Below are 21,306 nucleotides of genomic sequence, written 5' to 3' on the forward strand. Positions count from 1 at the left end.
GAGCTCAGCCAGTGAGCGGGAACCGATCTCCACATGGGATCTGAACCCTCGGCGGGAGCGCCGCCACGCTCCCAAGTGGCGCACTCTCCAGTGCGCCACTGGGCCGGCCCTATACAAGAGTTATGAAACAAAGGAATGGTATTCTTTTTTTTTTATTTAAAAACAAAACTAGATTTTTGAAATGCAGAAGGATTCAAATGATTGTCTGAAGGGAAATTTTAGATGACCAGGCACTTTTATTCTCTGTACTTTAAATAGAAAGCTATAAATTTGTAGCTTAAGTAAATTTGATCACTTAAATATTTTGCAATAACTATCAAACGACTTAGGTAGTTATTTATTAAAATAAAATACTCTCTTACAATGTAAAATTAACCATCCAGAATTTACTTTTGTGAGGAGGTGAGTTGAGATGGCAGCACTTCTGTTAGTGAGCCGGCCCCTCAAGAGCCACTGTGCCCCCTTTCCACCTGGCTCTGGGCCCTGTGAAGCTGATCTCTATGGACTTAATCCACCTCACTGGCTCTCAGCTTGGTTTGGTCAGTGGGAGTCACCAGCAGGAGACCTGAGGGCTGGAAGTATTTATTGCCCTGCCTCCCCGTTTATGTGCTTCTCTTGGGTTAACAGTTTTCCTTAGCTCCTATCTGCAGTTTTCTCCACAGTTTTCTGTGCCTCTGGGTTTGGTAATCATGTGGGGTTTGAGGAGTCCACTGTCACCTGACCTGCGATACTGCACAATCCTTGTAGTTTTCTTATACCTTGCTCAGATTTTTATTGAACTCTTTGAAATTATTCTAATTTTAGTAGGAGATCTCTTTTCTGTGGGACTTTGATTATTATAATTAGTTCTAATTTATTCCTTCAGGAAAATATTCCGCTGATAAACCACACATACATATAAACAAAGCATTAAAGACTTGGATACTTTGTGAATCATGATGTCAACATAAAAATATGATGCTTAATAAATGTTTGAATCGTTTAAATATCAATGAATACATTTAACTATGAGTGTCTAACTACCATCCAAATAAATTCAGAGAGATTTCTGACAGTCATCAATATAGTACGTCTACCTTAATTGAAGCAAACACTTTTAGTTATATCTATACAATTATTGGATCTCTTATAGAGAATGCACAAAACAAGTTAGATATTCTATTTAAAAATATTTTCAAAAACACTATTTTTATATATACACACATAAAGAGAGATATTTACCTTTTCACCAATTTCTCCTTTGCTGCCTTCAAAACCATGCTCTCCCTGGAGAAGAGGAATATGATGTGTATAGCAACAGGAACAATACTCATACCACATAGAATTTTAAAAATAATGATGATAATGTTTCTAACAGTAAAAACCAATAATTACAAATAACCATTTCTAATATGTAAACTCTAAACTGCTAGTAGGTTACATAAGCTTTAAATATACCTAAATACTAAAGGAACAATTTTCTAGGGTATAAGCTACAGCTTCACTACTCCCAAAGCAATTTAATCTTCATAAGCCTGAATTTTCCCATGTGTAAAGTAAGTATGATAATAGTACCTTCCTCCCTGATTTGTTTTGAGAATTGAATGCATCAGCACAGTGCCTGGCACAGACTGTTAGACATATTTGTTATTATTACTATTTATCTCTCTAGATCCAGTAGAAACAGCCTTCTTAGAAAGCTGACTTCTAGGAAACACTCAGATTTGAACCCTGGAGTTCTGGCTCTGGATCAGACTCCACCATCGGGCTTGTCACTGACCTGATCTCCTGCCTCCCAGTGACAGAATGATGACTGGTAGCTGCGGGGCTGCTGGCTCTCAACCACCATGTCTATTTTAAAAGGTGCAAGTCTGCTTTTCTTCAACCAAACCCTCTTTGATCTGACAATCTTATTTTCCCACTTCATTCTGCACGGATATTTGGAGTACTGATGTTCATTGAGTGCCTCTTACATGGCAGGTGCTCATAACAACATAGTGAGCAAGTGAGTACTGCGGACGGGTTATGTGCACGCCTCCACCCATGTAGAGCCTTGAGCAGAAGCAGCATTCAGCAAGCATTTTCTGAGTGCACAGAGACAAGGGATGAAGTGTTTCTTATCTCTGGTTTCTTCTGTTAATACCTCAACAAAGTGACACTTTGTATAATTAAAATTCATATTAATTATATGAAAAGGAATATATCAGCTTTTTCTGACATATATATTTACATATATAGTTTGTGAGTGTATTATACATGTATATAAACACATACATAATCAAATACACACACACACAATTAAATATTTATTTTTGCCTTATCTACTCTCAAAAAAGTTACCAGGAAAGAAAATAGTTTAGTTTTTTAAGGTGTTTTTGCCACTGAATGTATGGTCTACCTTTTTTTCTACTATTTTCCCTAAATTATAGATTTTAACTTGATGTGTTAATTCAAGCTGATGTTGAAGCTGCTAAATGCCTCCAGTCCATCAGCCACCATGTGAGCATGACACAGCCACCACAAACAGCTGCTGGAAAGTCCAAAACTATTTTCTAGCAGATAAATCTGCACATCCCCTGGCTTGCAACTCGACTCGCAGATGCAGCACATGCTGTATCAATGGGTTTTGTCTAGAATTGCTGTGAAGAAATTCAGATGTTGCCATTTCATTGCTGCCAGTTCAATCTTATTATTTTTATCAGGCCAAGTAAAGGAAAATTTTTTTTCCAAAAGCTGTAACTATAAATAAGTGCATATCAAATGATATTTTCAGCTATAGAGAAAAACCTAGAGGCACAGTAACTTCTGAAATCTTGTTGGTAAAAGATGTAAAACTTCTCCAGAGTTTGAAATGATATGCTTGGTTTGGGCGGGTATCTAATATTGCATCATTAATGCTCTCTCTGTGGTATAACTTCTGAAATCTTGTTGGTAAAAGATGTAAAACTTCTCCAGAGCTTAGAAATGATATGCTTGGTTTGGGCGGGTATCTAATATTGCATCATTAATGCTCTCTCTGTGGTGGGATTATCTGGGTGGTGTCGTGACAGCTGGCCCCACCTGAAGTGGCTCCCCATCCCTCCAGGAAACTGGAATAGACCTGTCTCTGTGTTTCCAATAATGTTGGTCACATAATCATGCTCCTTCCCAGAAGGACAAAGCAGCCCTTGTACAGTAAAGACATACAAAGGACGTTCACCTTGGTGAAGAGAAAGATAACTAGGCACAGAGAGAAGCAGCATAGCCAATGCAAAAACTCCTTATTATTATGAATTTGTCATTCTGAAAGAAATACATTTTCTGAGATTAGTTGTTGATAGTGTATTTTTAATGTTAAATATTTTATGTCATTGAAACCATTATGCTTACCTCAATCTGGGATATACAAGAAAGATAAGCAGGAAGTAACTATATCCAGTCAAAGGCACTAAAAATTGTTCTGTTCTACATTTTAGACTCTGACGAACAACAGCAAAAGCATTTCCAGAACAGCTCTCCCACGGCCCCAGAAAGCACTGTTGTCCAGTCCTTTGGAGAAGCATGTTGCCAACCCCCTTGATAAAACGCTCTTCTAGAGCTCTTTAAGAGAGGACTGCTCCTATGGGTCCTCTTGGGAAGACCAGTAAGTAGCTTTCTAAGAGTCTTTGAGGGAATTCAGTTTTATCAAACTCATTTTCTAAATCTTTATTATGTGCAAATTCAATTTTCGAGATGTTAATTAAAATTCTTAACTCATATGAAACATTCAAAAACTCTTTACCTTTTGGCCAGGTAAGCCTGGAGCACCCTGTAAACCATTTTCACCCTAAAAGAAGTACACAGAATACATTTTGTTAGTCATGAAAACAAGGGAACAGACAGTTTTTGTAGTCTTTGACAACTAGCTCTACTATGTGGGGAAAGGTCACCTAATACTGAATATCTATGATGCGTAGGTGCTTTCCATCTATCCCTCATCTCACAGCTCCAGGATTATCACATCAATTTTTAAAATAAGAAAATGGAAGCTCTAAGAGGTTCAATAACATGCTCAAGTCACTCAACTACTAATGGCATTACCTGAAATTTGAATCAAGGTCTCACTGACTTGACAGCCTATGGTTTTCCACATCTATTTAGTATCCCTTATTTCACTTTCTTTCTTTCAAATCTCTGGGCATAATATTAAAATCTGACACACTGCTTTCTATGGTCCAGGCACTGTTCTCACAACAAACCTATCAGGTAGATACCATTACCGTGATCATTTTACAAACGATTACACAATAAATAGGTGGTAAAACCGGAATTCAAACACACACTTCAGATCTGTGCACCTAGCTGCCTCCCTACACTGTCTCTGGGAAAAGATTTAATTATGACTTACAAATGACTTCTTGTATAAAACATGAATTTTACACATATTTATCATAGACAAATATATACAAGTATGTTTACTTTCTTACTCATATCTGCTGATTGCCTTCAGATCAATTTTGAGGACATACCAAATGCCATTTTACATGAAACAATTACTTGGAAGAATTTTTAGTTCTTTCCATTCATGTGGTTCCTGTCTTGGGTTTAAAAGTATTTTCAGCAGATGCCTATCAGTTTCCATTACTGGAATTCATGGGTCATCTCTTTGACAGGTCTGGTTTGTAAACACCACACCAGCTAGAATGAAATACTCCTGGGAGGATGTGCACGTTCTTAATGGAGCCTTAGGAATTTAGCTACTTATAGGAATTTACTTTGGCTCCTGAGTTCCCAGGTTCAGACAGCTCAAAATAAACTAACAATTCTATTTACCGGCTTTATTTCTAGCAAATAGTCATACTTAATTTATAACAGTTTTTAAGCATATCCTACAATGCAGTTAGATATAATTTCTTAGAAATCTTTAAACAGAATCCAAATACATGAAGAAAAAAATCATATCTTCAAACTTTAAAACACCAGTAATATATTCTGTCTAAATCTAATGAGATCTTTATTATTTCATTACTTAAAACATTCTGTAAAGTTTTAGTGGCTCTTATCAGAGGTGTACTGCTATATTCATCCACACATATTATTTTAAAGACTAAGGTTTTTCTTAGATTAGATTAAATTATCCGAGTATTCTACAATATAACTGCTGTCATCACAGTATATGCTAAACACTGAAGGCAAAACATTGTTGCTAAGTGTAATTAAGAGCTAAAGCATCAATAAAATACTGTACTTATTTATACAATAAAATGTATTGATACAATAGAATAAAATAATACAATAATGTACTTATATAATAAATACATTTCTATTATTAAAAATTGCTACAGTTCTTGACCTCAGGCATTATGAAAGTCTATTACAAACTTCAAATTTCATTTGATAAAGTGACAGTAAAAACACATTAAATAGTTGACGCCAGGGAACATTCTATGGAAATAGAGCTTCTGTTACTCATCACAGAAATATGTCCACTTGTCCATCAGGAGCAGATTATTTTCATCAGTTGACCCAATATAATGTTTTATATCACATTACAAGTTACACATGATAACAAGATATGGCATGTAATCCAGTACAGTACACTGATATGGTATTCACTGCCAAAATTACGTTTTTGGAAAAAAAGGAAATGACAGTACCTTCCCTTCTTGTTTGCTCACAGCCCACTGTTATGTACCATGTGCTCTGAGTTCTGGCACTCAAAGTCCTATCTCTGCCATATGTCAGGTTTGGGTCACACCCAGATACACACTGTTAATTAGGTAAGAGAAGTCTCCAAAGCTGTGATATTGAGAATGTGTCTTTAATGGACACTGGTTTATGATTGTTGTAATTAAAATATTGTGTTTTCTTATGGCCAGTGGTAATTGGTCTCTGCTCTTTCCTGACTGGGAATTTGTTTTGTAAACACAACTCTAGACTCCAAGATAATCCAATGGACATCACTGATTATCTCACAGGAAATGAGTCAGCCTCACAAGACACATCAACATGTGGAAGTTTTTGAAATATTGTTGACAGTTCTAAAGCTTAAGTTTGTAACTTTGGTATTCATAAATTTATTTATTTTCTTCTCACTCTTTTCTTGAAGGTACAAGACATGCCCTACTTAGAAACATGTAGTCATTTAAAATAATTTGTCATTGTTTTGTTTTTGTCTATATCTCAAAAAAGGAGAGATTTACTAATCAGTCTAAAAATTAAAGAATAAAATAGTCCTAAGGAGCAAAATTTTAAGAAATTAGGGGTAATAATGTTTTTGTCAGGATTTTATCTAAAACCTAATTTATGTCAACAGAATGAGCTTTCCTTTATGCTCATTCTGAAGCCCAAGTTCAAAGCTCTAGGTGCTGCAGGCAGTTGGGGTCAAATTTAATTCTATTTATAAAATAAATGGGGTAATAATGTTTTTGTCAGGATTTTATCTAAAACCTAATTTATGTCAACAGAATGAGCTTTCCTTTATGCTCATTCTGAAGCCCACGTTCAAAGCTCTAGGTGCTGCAGGCAGTTGGGGTCAAATTTAATTCTATTTATAAAATAAATACCTGCCTGAAATTACTGGAAGGGTATGCATTCATTGCTTTTTCTGAACTCCTGCTGTCTCCCCTTCCTCCCAATTTCAGCCCAAGGAAGAAATACAATGTTTCTCCTTTGGCTTACAATCAATATTTTAGTTAAAATATTAAAAGAAAATTAAAATATTAAAAGAAAATTACAGTCAATGATTTCCTTAGCAACCATAACGTTCAAAATTTCTTTCTGAGGCACATACTTTCTATTATAGGTTTTTCCATAAAAGAACTTATGTCTCTTTCCAGTTACAAATTCAAACCACAGAAAGACAAATGAATAAACACGTGTAATATAAAGCAGGGCAGAGTCTATTGTTGCTGATGATAGTATTGCTGCCTATGTTATTGCTATAATACATAGCATGTATTCAACCCCACAGAACAACCAAAAACACCCCTTCCAGAATTCAAAATAACCTCTTTGAGAAGCTTTTGGGAAAACACTTAGGTGAGGTTTATGTCCAGTTAGTGGCCTTCTGAAAAACTGGTCAAAGAATTTCATTTTACGCCCTTTTTTCACTGCAGCAATAAATATAGATAGGCATAAAATAGGAATTATTAGTTTTCCTGATTTTTTTTTGACCTTGGAATCAATGTCTTTCTTATTATACAGGAAATACGGGTTATCTGAAGGACATTTGGTAAGGAATCACATTTCCTAGGGCTATCGTTTGCAAACTTAGTACCAATGAGACCAAGCAAATAAAAATAGAATAAGCAAGCAAACAAAAACTTTGCAAATAATTAGAATTAGACCCACAAAATAGAAAGTTATATCCTATGTTGGGGTGACTATTTCTTTGAAGAGTTAGGCATTCAGCCTTTGATTCAAAAGTCTGAGATCCTGTTATAACATTATTTCTATATTAAAGAATAAAATTTAATGTATCATTTCACTTAGGGCATGTTTTCCAGAAACATAACCTTTTGTATGAATTTAGTGTACCCTTGGAAATATGTAAGTATTTTTCCACTAATTAATTCATACTCATTAAAACAAAATTAAATCGAATGCTGAATGAAATAGCTGGAAGAAATATCTGAGGTGAAATGTCAGAATTACAGCACAAAAACCAATATACCATGCAGTGAAAAGTAAATCTGATTTTGATTTTGTTTATCATTTAATGCAACCTATACATTTCTGACTAGAATCCTGCTTTATTCATCCATAATCTTCAGAAATTGATTTTTATATTGTTCTCAAATTGTTGGCAGTCAATTAAATATTTCAGGAAATAAAAAATACACCTATTTTTTTCACATATCTTATCCAACCTGAGTCCTTTCATTCCAAGAATTTTTTTCCTACTATATTTTGTGACTTCATTCTAAGAAATAAATTGTCAGGTTAAAAAAAAATGTAATGCATAGGGTTTAAAATTGCAAACTTTTTGAGATCTTTACATTTGTTGGATCCTTAATACAGCTAACACACAGGGATATATTATCACATTAATGTTAATGATAAGGCTAATTCAAAACATTCTTAATAATAAAATGAATGAGACCCTATTATTATTTTTTCTAATGGGTCATCTCAAGGAAATGAAAACCAGCCACCAAAGGTTATATGTAGGCAATACATGTCTTAATCATAGTAGTGTAAGTATCGCTAGTTAGTAGCAGCTAAACTCAACATTTACTCTCTCAAAATCTACTATCTTGAGTGTATATGTATGTGTGTGCACACAAGTATATGCAAATGCACACACCCAGAAAACAAGCAGGATGGGCATTCCTAAATGTAAGGACAAGTATAACTTCATACATTTATATTCACCATCTCCACCAAAAATCTGATGAGGTCCTGCCTCTGTTGAAAGCTTCTCAAAGTCAAATACTTCCACTGTTTAATTTGTATTGTGCACAGCAAAGAAAAAAAAAATTTATGTGTGGTTACTGAATCAATGCTTTCTGAATTAAAATTAACCTTCTCCAATTTTCTGCTCATTAGTCTTATATCTGCTGTCTGAAATTACACAGGAAAAAAACTTATATGTCTTCTACACAACATCCCTTTGCACCGCTATCAAGCCTTACATTCAGTAAACCACTCATTTTTCAAATGGTAGTTTGAAGTCTCTTAATATTATGGTTGCTGTTTTCTGGGCACATTATGGTCGCTGTTTTCTGGGCACATACTGATAAGTCAATATGTCTTTTAAAATGGGGTATTCAGAACTCAGCACATCACTCCAGGAATGGTCTTACTCGCCCAGAATAGAGAGCAGGACCACAAACACCCTCCCACCCCACCTACACACCCCTTGTTCTGGATACTATACAGTAATTCTATTAATACAACTTGCTTTTTTAAAACTAAAGGGCTTACATATAGTGAGCTTGTAATCAACCACAACCATTAAGTTTTCTTTTCAAAGGGATTTTATTTTATAATTCCTTTTCAAATTAATTAAATTTGAAATTATACTAATAGTTATTATACTAATAGTTATTTAAATAAAAAACAAAAGACAAATAATTTTGAAATGATTTGAAGAGGTAAAAGTTTCTTTCCATACACAGCAAAGTTAGGGAACTGAGCCTTAGCCAATGTTGTAGAACCCACCACAAAATCTAGGCTCCTCTGTAATTGTGATGATTTTCTTAAAGTGGATCTGTCAGGAACAACTGTTTGGGCTTTTCACTTTATTGTGAGACTAGCTGTAAGACAGTCTTTAAGTTAACTTGAAACTTCAGAAAAGTCTTAGGGAAATAGAAGACCTTTAACCTTAGTCATCTACTGAAAAATCTGAGGTATAGTAATTGACATCTGAATCAAGTATTCTTGTAAGTGAAAGATGGTTCAAGATATAAAGAGGACCGTGTCATCAGTCAGCCCCTAACTGAGGACAGTGAAATAGCAGTAACTGCAAACTATTTCCTGTCCAAAGTATTCTTCATGATGTGTAATTTATAGTTCTGCTCCATATCAATTACTTCTACTGGAGTTTACATGCATTAAGGAAATTGGTTACGTATTGTTAGCCCTGAAGTAAATGGTTGTGAATATATGGAGAAAAAACACACCTAGCAATGTAAAAAAAACCTAGGAGATTTTCCAACCTAGTTTGGATCAAAAGAGAGCAAGATAACCTAAAGATTTATGCTTGGGAGGGAAGAGAAAGCATAATTTCTTCAAGAGAAAATAAATGGAAGCAAATTCTGGAGATGCACACATTTCGCTGTATTAAATTTCATTCTGGGAAGCAACATCTGTAAGCTTTGCTAGGTACAGAATAGAATCTCATTCCCTTCTATTTCCCTGAAGTATGCTTCTGCACAAAGTATAGAGGACTTGCACTGAAGCATGGCTGCCACTGGGGGCCTTTTCCAATTTCCCTTTAGCAAAGTTTCCTAACAGTCATCCTCTATTTCTCTGCTCTATTTCTGGCCTGGGGCTAAGTCCTCTTGAATTCTCAACAACACAACAAACATTTATCCAGAATCAATCAGGTGCCATATGCTGGGCCAGGTGCTGGGGTTACAGAGACGAGAGAGAGAGACCAAGTCTTTCTCCTCCAAGAGCTCACATTTTAGTAAGGGATGTAGACACACAGCATATTGGTGATGTAAATAAAATACTATGTGAGCAGAGAGGAGGAGACATTAACTCTGCCTACCAAGTCTTTCTCCTCCAAGAGCTCACATTTTAGTAAGGGATGTAGACACACACCATATTGGTGATGTAAATAAAATACTATGTGAGCAGAGAGGAGGAGACATTAACTCTGCCTAGCGGCCAGGGAGACTTTATGAAAAAGATGCATGAGCTCTGAATTTAGTAATCTGTGAAAACGCAGTGACAATGGTAGAGAAGAAAGATACCAATTGTCTGTGATCATCCTCTGGAATCTTCTACTCTTACCTAACACTGGCTATGGCTAACTGAGACTTGGCTGGCTAAAAGCTCTTTTAGACAGAGCAGTTTTAAGAAAACTCTATCACCTAAAATCATAGATATCTTAATAAAATATCAGTTACATCTTTAAATCCACTGTTCCTTGTCTCAGCAATCTACACCAAGAATAAAATAATTAGCTACAAACTATGCAGAGAAACAGAGAGTGTGTGATCTTTTTATGGCAATATTTTAATATTTATGTGCTAGATGCTGAGAGTCCATTACACCAAATAGGAACAATAGCAGACTTGGTTCTTGAAATCTGGCTAACTGTTTAGCAAATAAAAGTCAAGTGCCTGGGTGCCAGATACACTGCATGTGTTGAGCTTGTCATCCATCTGTTGTGTTCTCTGCCAACTGCTCTACTTGGGGTGTGAGTGGAAGGCATTAGAAGGGAATAAGAAACCATTAAGAAATAAAATCAGCTGCAGAGTGAGCAAGTTCCTTTTTTCTTTTTCCTGTTCTGCTATTACCTTTGTCTTTCCTATGTTTCTGTTTATTTTAGTGCTATCTAATATCAACATATAACTACAGATAAGACAATTAAGTGACACATTCCATATAAGAGCAGCTATTTTCACTGGTAATTCAAGTTTCATTCTTGGAACTTTAATAAGTGTAGCCAACAAGTAGGATGACAAAACTGTTTTCTGGGTGGTCATTTTCTCTATGAATATTGGTTATGATAAAAAAAGCTCATCCTATGTCTGGATTTGACTATACCTACATTCATTACAGAATTTTCTAAAATACACAGAAATACAGGTAATTCTCTGTTTAAAAGGTATCTTCTCTAACATAGAGCTCATGTTTGTTTCATAAAAAACCTTGCGATTTCATCGGAAGGAAAAATCTCATTGTTAGAATAAAGCCGGGGTGTCCTTTTTTCACCCTCCTCGTTTAATGGTTTCAATTTCTATAACTTTGTTACATGTAAACAGGTGCTTTAACTTTTTTTTAAACTTGGGGGGAACTCAAATTAATTTTAATTCTGAATATCCATGGAAAAATTAGGTGAAACTAGAAATACAGAGAAGCAGCAAATGCCTTAAAATTTTTTTTCTAGCTTTTTCTCTAAATGCCTATGAGTTTCTGAGTCTCAGAGGCATTAATGCTACATCTGGACCAGTGCTGTTGCAGGGTTCATTATAATTCACAACAGCTACCAGCCTTGTCTGCACTTATATAAACTGTAACAGCATCTGCCTTTATTTCCTGAAGCTGCAGTCTTCTCATAAAATGTCTTTTTTCAGGAAAAACAAGATTCAGAGATCATAGTCATTTCAGTTTCCAACAGAAAAGAAATACAAAGACTGTTGGGGAACAATAGATCTGCCTCATTCAGTCTCACCCCACTGCCAGAAGGTTTCAGAGTTTATGGTAAAAAGATCCATCAAACAAAACATCTCGTAATGATGGTAGTTAGTCTGGCTATTTTTAAGACATACAGCTTGCCAACTCCCTCATCATGTTATCAGATGTAATTCTTAAGTACATTAATGCATGTGGCTTTTTTACCTCTAGAAGCTCAATGTATTTGTTTTAATAAAGTCAAGATACTAAGTTAAACAATTGTTTTTGATAAAATACATACACACACATATATGTATATATATCAAAAGCATATTTGGTGGAGAATGTAAAAAAATAATTTTCTAGGTTAGGTGTTGAATTAAAGTTAATCTGGAGAGTAGCTATGATTGGGCTGCTTTGAGGTGGGTGTGCAGGGAAGATTAAGGATCTCCAGAGTCAAGTGTGCAAAGTTTGAAAGCATATTTCAAATGTAATTTTGAATTTGGAAACGAAACAAAATAAAAACCATATTGCTTTCACAATACTTATTTCAGAAGGTAGAGCTAGACAAAATCCCCTTGTTTGGTGAAAAAACATATGCATGGTGATTCTTAACAGGTGGACATAATCTTGGGAGGGTGGAAGAATCAGATTGTCTAAGGTTCAGTAGAGTTTAAAAGAGGTCCACTGATTTAAAGAGAAGGGACATAGATAATCCTTCCCTGGGGCAGAATATAGGAAGCAAACTGCACAATTCATTCACTAAGCTGGCAGGCAAATGAATTTAAGATCTAATTCAGAACTGTCTGTGCAAAGGAAACCTGGAGGAGCTATCCAGATGAGGTAACACGGTAAAAGGCAAAGAAGTTCAAATCCTGATTCCAATATTTGTAGGCTCTGAAACTTAGGGGAAGTTTCTATTCTCTCTAGATCTCAGTTTCTTTCTCTGTGAAAGAGTGATCATAAATCTTACCTCAGAAAGGTGTTGTAAAGATTGAATGAAATAATGTAAAGAAGGCTCGTGATAGTGCTTAGTACATAATAATTACTGAATAAATGGCTGCTATTATTATTGTAAGAGTTTATACTCTCACATATATTTCTAAGTGAGAAATTCAATGGTTTGCTAATATCCAGTTTGTTTAAAGAGGTCAAAGTTACACAAGATAAAAGTGCCTTTTATTTCAGTTTTCACTAAAAATATTTTGGATAAATAAATGTTAATTCTCTCAAATGACTTCTAATTTGGTTTCACAGTAAGTTTGAGTTCAGAATAATAGAATTATCGAACTGTTTACTTTAAAAATTTAATCTACTGTATACCGAATATTATATATCAGGCATTGAGCTAGAACTTTAATGAATAATCTCATTTAATCCTTAAGACAAAGCTAGAAGTAAGTACAATATAATTTCCATTTTATAAAGAGAAAACCAACATGTAGAGAGACCAAGGGTCATTCCCTAAGTCACAGAGCAAGATTCTGAGCTGGGATTCAAAGTCAGTCAGTATCTGGGTATTTAAGATTAGGATGGTACTACAATGATGGCTATCATTTACTGCATACCTATGCCATGAGGAGCAAAATTAATTTAGTAAAAGTTTTCTCATGAAATTAAATATTTTGGGACAAATTCTAAGTAATTTGGCAGACAGAATATTGGTTTTAGCATAAATTAGGCTCTATATTTGTTCAATTTTCACTACCACATTATTAGCATTAAGATCATTGTAAAATAATTATTCTCATTTAAAAAATATCCTTACTTCTCAAAAAACACAGGTTACATTGACATACATAAGTGAAATAGGAAATGAGGCAATTTTTCATTTGAAATACTCTGGTAATGAAAGAAAGCATGGTTCAAGAGTTATGTCTGAGGGCAAAGTGGGTAGGATTTGTTTCCAGTGTTCAGACCCTTATTTCATGTTCCTCCTTCATACCGTGAGGATGTGAGTTGTGAGTGTGTGTGTGTGTGTGTGTGTGTGTGTGTGTGTGTGATCTTATGCATTGTTGTTCACTTCTCTTGGAAACTGAACCATCCAATTTACTCATTTTGATTGACAGTGGCTTCTTTCCATCTAAGCTTACCTAATACGTGTGATCTTATGCATTGTTGTTCACTTCTCTTGGAAACCGAACCATCCAATTTACTCATTTTGATTGACAGTGGCTTCTTTCCATCTAAGCTTACCTAATAACACATGCTTCCCAGAATAGATTTTTTTTACATGAACCCTAACAGAAAATTCACCAAATAATTTAGGCAAAATCATAGCTGTGCTGAATAAATGTAAACAAGTAAATGTAAAGGGGACAGTTATTTTTCTGCAATGTTTGACATTAGGCTGTATAATAACAGAAAATTCACCAAATAATTTAGGCAAAATCATAGCTGTGCTGAATAAAAGTAAACAAGTAAATGTAAAGGGGACAGTTATTTTTCTGCAATGTTTGACATTAGGCTGTATATATTAGGTTAAGAATCCCTAGCGCAAGTCTGTACTGGGTGATAAGTATTATAATTTCGAAAGAACATAATTAAATGTTATACTTATTCATCCTTAAAGTCCCCATGACTCCATATTCCATAAACAGATTTCATAAAATAGTGTTATTTAGTGTACTGTGTTTCTCCTGGGTCTCAGAAGAATAATGCCACCTCAATAACTAATACTTTGTTCAGGGCCTTGACTTAAAAAAATTTACTGTTATCACCTAGCCAAACTTCAAAGTGTAGGTTTATTTTAGAATAATGGCATTTATATGCAAATCACTTAATTTATTACAGTGTCGCACTGGATGTAAGTGTAAAGTGCAGCTAATATACAAATTCTACTTTATATTGCTCAGAATATGCTTCATTCTATTAATATAAATCAGTTTTCTAGCTTAAATACTAAACCTTAAAAAATAAAAACTTCGCTTTAAGAATACTGTACCTAAGATATATGTTCTACAGCACCTGGCATATGTTCTTGCTCCAAGTGAGACAGTTAAACAATTTATCTTTTTTATTTTATTTTTTAACAGTACTCCTAAGCACTTCTAATTCTAAGGGGAAAAATGAAGAATTACAAATGCTGAGAAACAGAATCAAAATTAATCTTGGGGATGCTGCATGAATAACTGGGGAAGACACAAATGTGGGAGATAGAGCTCTGAGGATACATACATTTTAAGAACTAATGATTTTTCTTTAGAAGTTTACTTAGAAAAATCAAACAAGGTATTTTCATCATGAGGCTGTAGAATTATCTTACTCCAAACATAAACTTTACAATGACAATTTAAAAATTTTGAAATTTTAAAAAATCTGATATTTCCTCTTTGGAGAAAAATATTTTCCAACTTATTAATCGTAATCAGAGAACATTAGAAAGCATTCTTGTTATTTTAATTTTGTATATATTAATTAGAATTATTTTAAATAAGTGGTAACCTGTGGATTCTAGAAGTGAGAAAAAACTCTGGAGGTGGCATTTTTTCACTCATGAGTGTTACATCCCTTTAACAACTAAATGAAGTGACAAAAGCTAGAAGCAGAGCTGGTACCACTAGTAACTGAGACCTTGGGGAGAGAATTGGTCAAAGACTTGGTGTTTCTACAGATACTGGGAAGATATTAGTCACTAAGCAGGGTCTCTGAAGACGCATGAATCTGAGAAGCAAGAGCTAAGTGTAACCTGATACCACTTTTAACACCACTCTAATTGTTGCATGCATTCTCTAATTGTCTGGTGAGACTCTCTAAAAGCAACTCAAGTAAATTAGACCCAGAGGAAAGATGGGAGAATATTTGCCAGGACAATTTTGCCATGGTTTTAGAACACCATAAATACAGCTTTTCCTTTTTACATGAGCTTCTTAAGTTCTTTGGAGACAGCGTCTTTGCACAGACAGATACTTATTACCTGATTGTGTAAGACTTGCTCAGTCACCATCTTGACCAAATGGGCCCTAAAGGCTCAGGCTTCCAGTTCTCAGAATGACTTGGTCCAACTATATTATCAGTATATTCCTTCACATTCACTGAAGTTTTACTTTAAGTGGAGTGCAAGATGAATCATCATATAAGATTCTTCCTACAAAAGTGGGCTTTTAGGAAAAGAAACAAAATCTTTAATTGTGAGTAGTGTTTGTCTCTGCAACACTGTCTTGCTCCAGTTCCTTCACACTGCTCCAAATACCCTCTCTTTTCTAAGAAATTCTATTTTTTTTCTAGATAATTTCTTGACTTGCACACTTAACTTTCTAGACTTTGCTTTCTTACTATCATGGCCCTTGATTACAATTGATTTGATCAACTTTTGACAGGATTTAGTCTGTAGATTACTTCATCTAGTTCTTGCATTGGATCTGGTCTGTTGAAAACACCTTTTCATGAGTGAAGAGCCTGTTCCACAGCCAATCAGTAGCAGTTTACACCTGGTTTTCACAAACAAGCATCCAAGAGATGTCACTTTGGAGCTACACACACATACATACATACATACATACCATGGAATACTACTCTGCCATAAAAAAGAATGAAATTCTGCCATTTGCAGCAACATAGATGAGCCTGGAGAAAATTATGGATACTGGGAAGATATTAGTCACTAAGCAGGGTCTCTGAAGACGCATGAATCTGAGAAGCAAGAGCTAAGTGTAACCTGATACCACTTTTAACACCACTCTAATTGTTGCATGCATTCTCTAATTGTCTGGTGAGACTCTCTAAAAGCAACTCAAGTAAATTAGACCCAGAGGAAAGATGGGAGAATATTTGCCAGGACAATTTTGCCATGGTTTTAGAACACCATAAATACAGCTTTTCCTTTTTACATGAGCTTCTTAAGTTCTTTGGAGACAGCGTCTTTGCACAGACAGATACTTATTACCTGATTGTGTAAGACTTGCTCAGTCACCATCTTGACCAAATGGGCCCTAAAGGCTCAGGCTTCCAGTTCTCAGAATGACTTGGTCCAACTATATTATCAGTATATTCCTTCACATTCACTGAAGTTTTACTTTAAGTGGAGTGCAAGATGAATCATCATATAAGATTCTTCCTACAAAAGTGGGCTTTTAGGAAAAGAAACAAAATCTTTAATTGTGAGTAGTGTTTGTCTCTGCAACACTGTCTTGCTCCAGTTCCTTCACACTGCTCCAAATACCCTCTCTTTTCTAAGAAATTCTATTTTTTTTCTAGATAATTTCTTGACTTGCACACTTAACTTTCTAGACTTTGCTTTCTTACTATCATTATAAGATTCTTCCTACAAAAGTGGGCTTTTAGGAAAAGAAACAAAATCTTTAATTCTGAGTAGTGTTTGTCTCTGCAACACTGTCTTGCTCCAGTTCCTTCACACTGCTCCAAATACCCTCTCTTTTCTAAGAAATTCTATTTCTTTTCTAGATAATTTCTTGACTTGCACACTTAACTTTCTAGACTTTGCTTTCTTACTATCATGGCCCTTGATTACAATTGATTTGATCAACTTTTGACAGGATTTAGTCTGTAGATTACTTCATCTAGTTCTTGCATTGGATCTGGTCTGTTGAAAACACCTTTTCATGAGTGAAGAGCCTGTTCCACAGCCAATCAGTAGCAGTTTACACCTGGTTTTCACAAACAAGCATCCAAGAGATGTCACTTTGGAGCACTGGAGTTAATAGTATTTTATACCAATCTTAATAACTCCTGTTTTAAAGTATTCCAGAGGAATTTCATCTTGCTTTCCCATAATCTACCATGTATCATGTACAAGTCTCACTTTACATCCCACAGTAAAGTCCAACAATCTATTTTACAGTCCAAGTACACTAGTGATTCTGCATTTGGTTAAAAGGAAAGATTCCCATATTCAAAACTGAAAAATCCCAATGATCTGAAATCTAAATAGACTATTATGATGTATTTTAGGAAGAGATTGGTGGAATAAATGTATAAGGCAAATTAAGATTGAGGCATCTCCTAAAGAGTTAGGGGATTGAGTAGCACAGTAGTTCCCCCTTATCCTCAGGGGATATGTTCCAAGACCCTCAATGGATGCCTGAAACCACAGGTAGTACTGAACCCTATACATACTATGTTTTTCCTATACACACATACCCATGATAAAGTTTAATTTATAAATTAGGCACAGTAATAGATTAACAACAATAACTAATAATAAAATAGAACAATTATAACAATATGCCATCACTGCTACTCTTGAGCTTTGGGGCCATTATTAAGTAAAATAAGGATTATTTGAACATGAGCACTGTGATAACCTGACAGCTGATCTGATGACGGAGCCGGCTACTAAGTTACTAAGGGACGGGTGGTGTATACAGTGTAGAGACGCTGGATAAAGGGATGATTCATGTCCTGGGCGGGATGGTGTGAGATTTCATCAGGCCATTCAGAACAGCGCACAATTTGAAAGTTACAAATTGTTTATTTATGATATTTTCCATGTAATATTTTCAGACTGTGGTTGACTTCAGGTAACTGAAACAGCGGAAATCAAAACCACAGCTGGGGAGAGGGGATCTACTTCAGGGAAAAGGTATTTTGAAGGAATTAGACCTCTGAATAAGTATTTGAAGGAACTTTAGCTTAGGATGAAGAGCCTTCAATTAATGCCATCAGCAAGCTTAAACAAGAGGATAGCAGCCTAAATAAACATTAACTTGTGACAAGGAGTTATTGTTCAACATAGTTTGTTGGATTTTACTGAGTCCAACAGTTATGTTCGCATAGGAATAAAGAATTTGCATATGGGACTTAATAATTTCTAAAGGAAAAAATAAAAAGAACAGCAGCAATGAAGCAAGTCAGATTTCAGAGACATTTAAGGAAGTCTCAAAAAAATAGCAGCTTGAAAACCTCTGAGACTCTATACTTCAGCTTCAGTTATTCCTGTGTCAACTTTAGGTGAAAAAAACCCCAAGGGTCATGGCCTTCTACATAACGAGACACAATGAACTCATTTGATAATTAGTGTAGCTAGAACATCTACAAAAATTTAAACCAAACTTATTTTAGTGAAAAAGAGAATTTTGTTAGCATCAACATATGAAAACTTTAAAAATTCAGCAAAGTTATTAGTATTGATACAGGCTGAGTATCCCTTACCTATAAAGCTTGGGACCATAAATGTCTCGGATTTTGAAATTTTGGATTTTGGAATACAGTATTTGTGTTATACTTACTGGTTGAGCATTTCTAGTCTGGAAACCAAGGATATGAAATGCTCCAATGAGTATTTCCCTTGAGCACCATGTTGGCCCTCGAAAAGTTTTGGATTTCGGAGCATGACAGATTTCAGATTTCAAAGTTTTGGGTTAGGGATGCACAACCTATATATGTACATATATAGTGAAAAACAAGACAAGGTAGTTGCATTTTAATATACAAATATAACAATATTTTAAAGATTCTGTGAAAACTGAACGTGAATAAGATGCTGAACTACAATACTAACCTCTCGTTAGTGAACTCATTATTTAGAATCATCTTGAATGGTATTAGAGAAGAAAACATGGTAACCACTTTATGGGTTAAATACTACATTACAGCATTTTACTGATGAGTTGAAATATATTTCTTGTATTTTTAGTTATAGTATCTCATATGGTACTATGTTATAAAATGTTTATATAGATTACATAATTTTTGTCTGCAGTGAAATACATATTAAGATATTGTATTGGACATAAAAAGTGAATTTGTGAAGCTTTGGGGCTGTTAACAGAATAATGGCCAATGTTCTGGGGTAGGGGTTAGCATGCTTTTTTTTTTGCAAAGGGCCAGACAGTAAATATTTTAGACTTTGTAGGCCATACAGTCTCTGCCACAATTATTTAACCTTGCCTTGAGCACGAAAACAGAAGCCTTAGGCAATACGAAAACAAATGATCATGGCTGTTCTCCAGTAAAACTTTATCTACAAAATCATACGGCGGAAGTTTTTGGCAGCCCTACTGTAGGGACATAGTTTGGTGACCACTGAACCATCAGACTCGTTCCGTATATTTTCTCATCCTCTCTGATACAACTTTATAAAACAGCCACGAAGTTTAACTAAATATCAAACCAATAAAAGTTTTCACCAGGAATTCCAGAAGCACCATATTCACCTTTACTACCAACTGTACCCTAAACTACAGAAATGCTCATCAGGAGTTTTTTAAAAGGTGCATTAATTGTTAATGTTGTCAAAGAGAATCTAACATTTCATAGATGAGTCGTTTTTGCTTGCACCAAAGTTTGTGCCTCAAGTTCCTTTCTCATATTGCTCACAAGTCATTAAACTAGACTTTTGACAATTAATAAATGATTGAAAAATCAACAACTAATAAATACCTAAGGGCTCATTAGAAATAAAACTCGACATTACCTACACAGAAATATATAATGCAGCTTTGGCATTTCTTTTGTATTCACCAAAGGTAAGGAATGATTCCATTGCTGTTACCTCAATTAGTACCAGAAGTGAGTTTAAATAAGTTACAAGCTACATCCTACCTAATGTTTTCAATTCAAGTAAGTCATGAAGTTACAGACTCTAAGGTACCCATATTTGTTTCATGTTAGTGTGCTTGACCTTCCTTTATATCCTCCAGGAAAAACCCTGAAGGTGGGTCAATCCAATTGTCAGCTTCCCTGTTCTTCCATCTAAACTCCCAAGCAGGGCTGGAAAAATTTGTCCAATGAAGCCCATGGATTACCTATGGCTGCCTTGAAGATTCTATCACAAAATTCAGTCTAGTACATTATCCTCGAAACAGTAGAAAATAATATAAACCTTTAAAATGAGTTTCTCTAACTATCATTAATGTTTGGTAGAGATTAAGAAATATAATTTTGTGAATATAAGCCATTATTACACTGACATTATTTGTTAATTTCAGATTAAGACACATAACTAAATTTAACATTCAAGTGAATTCCTTAAGATTAAATGAGGTTGTATCACATTGGGTAAAATTGATACAAAACAAAGAACCTGTCAATTAATTCAGTATAGTCAATATGAGATTAGACAACATGAAGAAACATTATTTATTATATTGATATAGGCAATGAAGTAGAAAGCAATATATTGAACCCTACTTCTGTGAAGTTATCGCTAAGGGGAAAGTATTTCTCCTTTGAAAAAAGTTATGATGAGCCTGGAAGATGTCATGTTAAGTGAAGTAAGTCAGGTACAAAAAGATAATTATTGCATGTTCTCACTCACATGTCGGAAGTAAAAAAGTGAACTCATACAAGGAGAAAGTAGAATTGAAGTAACTAGAGGTGGGGAAGGAGGGGGGTGTATAGGGAGAGGTTCGTTAATGTATATAGAATTGCAGTTAGATAGGAAGAATAAGTCCTAATACTCTATAGTAGTGCTAGGTGTCAATAATTAACAATATGTTAATGTATATTTTCAAAAGGATAGAAAACAGGAGTTCAAACGTTCTCATCCCAAAGAAGATAAATGTTTGAGGTGACAGATATGCTAATTAGCCTGATTTGATTATTACACAGTCTATACATGTATCAAAATATTACTGTGTACCCCTAAAGTGTGTGTAATTATTATGTGTCAATTAA

At 34.8% G+C, this 21,306-nt stretch overlaps 1 protein-coding gene across 1 annotated transcript in view; it reads right to left on the reverse strand.

The window, feature by feature from the left end:
- LOC103603502 (collagen alpha-1(XIX) chain-like) overlaps window positions 1–21,306 on the reverse strand; it is a 109,509-nt gene that overhangs the window by 68,319 nt on the left and 19,884 nt on the right. The window contains exons 7-8 of the mRNA XM_008588032.1: window positions 3,740–3,784; window positions 1,222–1,266 (exon numbers count right to left, since the gene is read on the reverse strand). Of these exons, the coding sequence (XP_008586254.1) occupies window positions 1,222–1,266; window positions 3,740–3,784 (90 nt within the window). The remainder of the gene's footprint in view (window positions 1–1,221; window positions 1,267–3,739; window positions 3,785–21,306) is intronic.

The sequence above is a fragment of the Galeopterus variegatus genome, unplaced genomic scaffold (assembly GCF_000696425.1).
Source record: "Galeopterus variegatus unplaced genomic scaffold, G_variegatus-3.0.2 Scaffold4641, whole genome shotgun sequence".
NCBI lineage: Eukaryota > Metazoa > Chordata > Mammalia > Dermoptera > Cynocephalidae > Galeopterus > Galeopterus variegatus.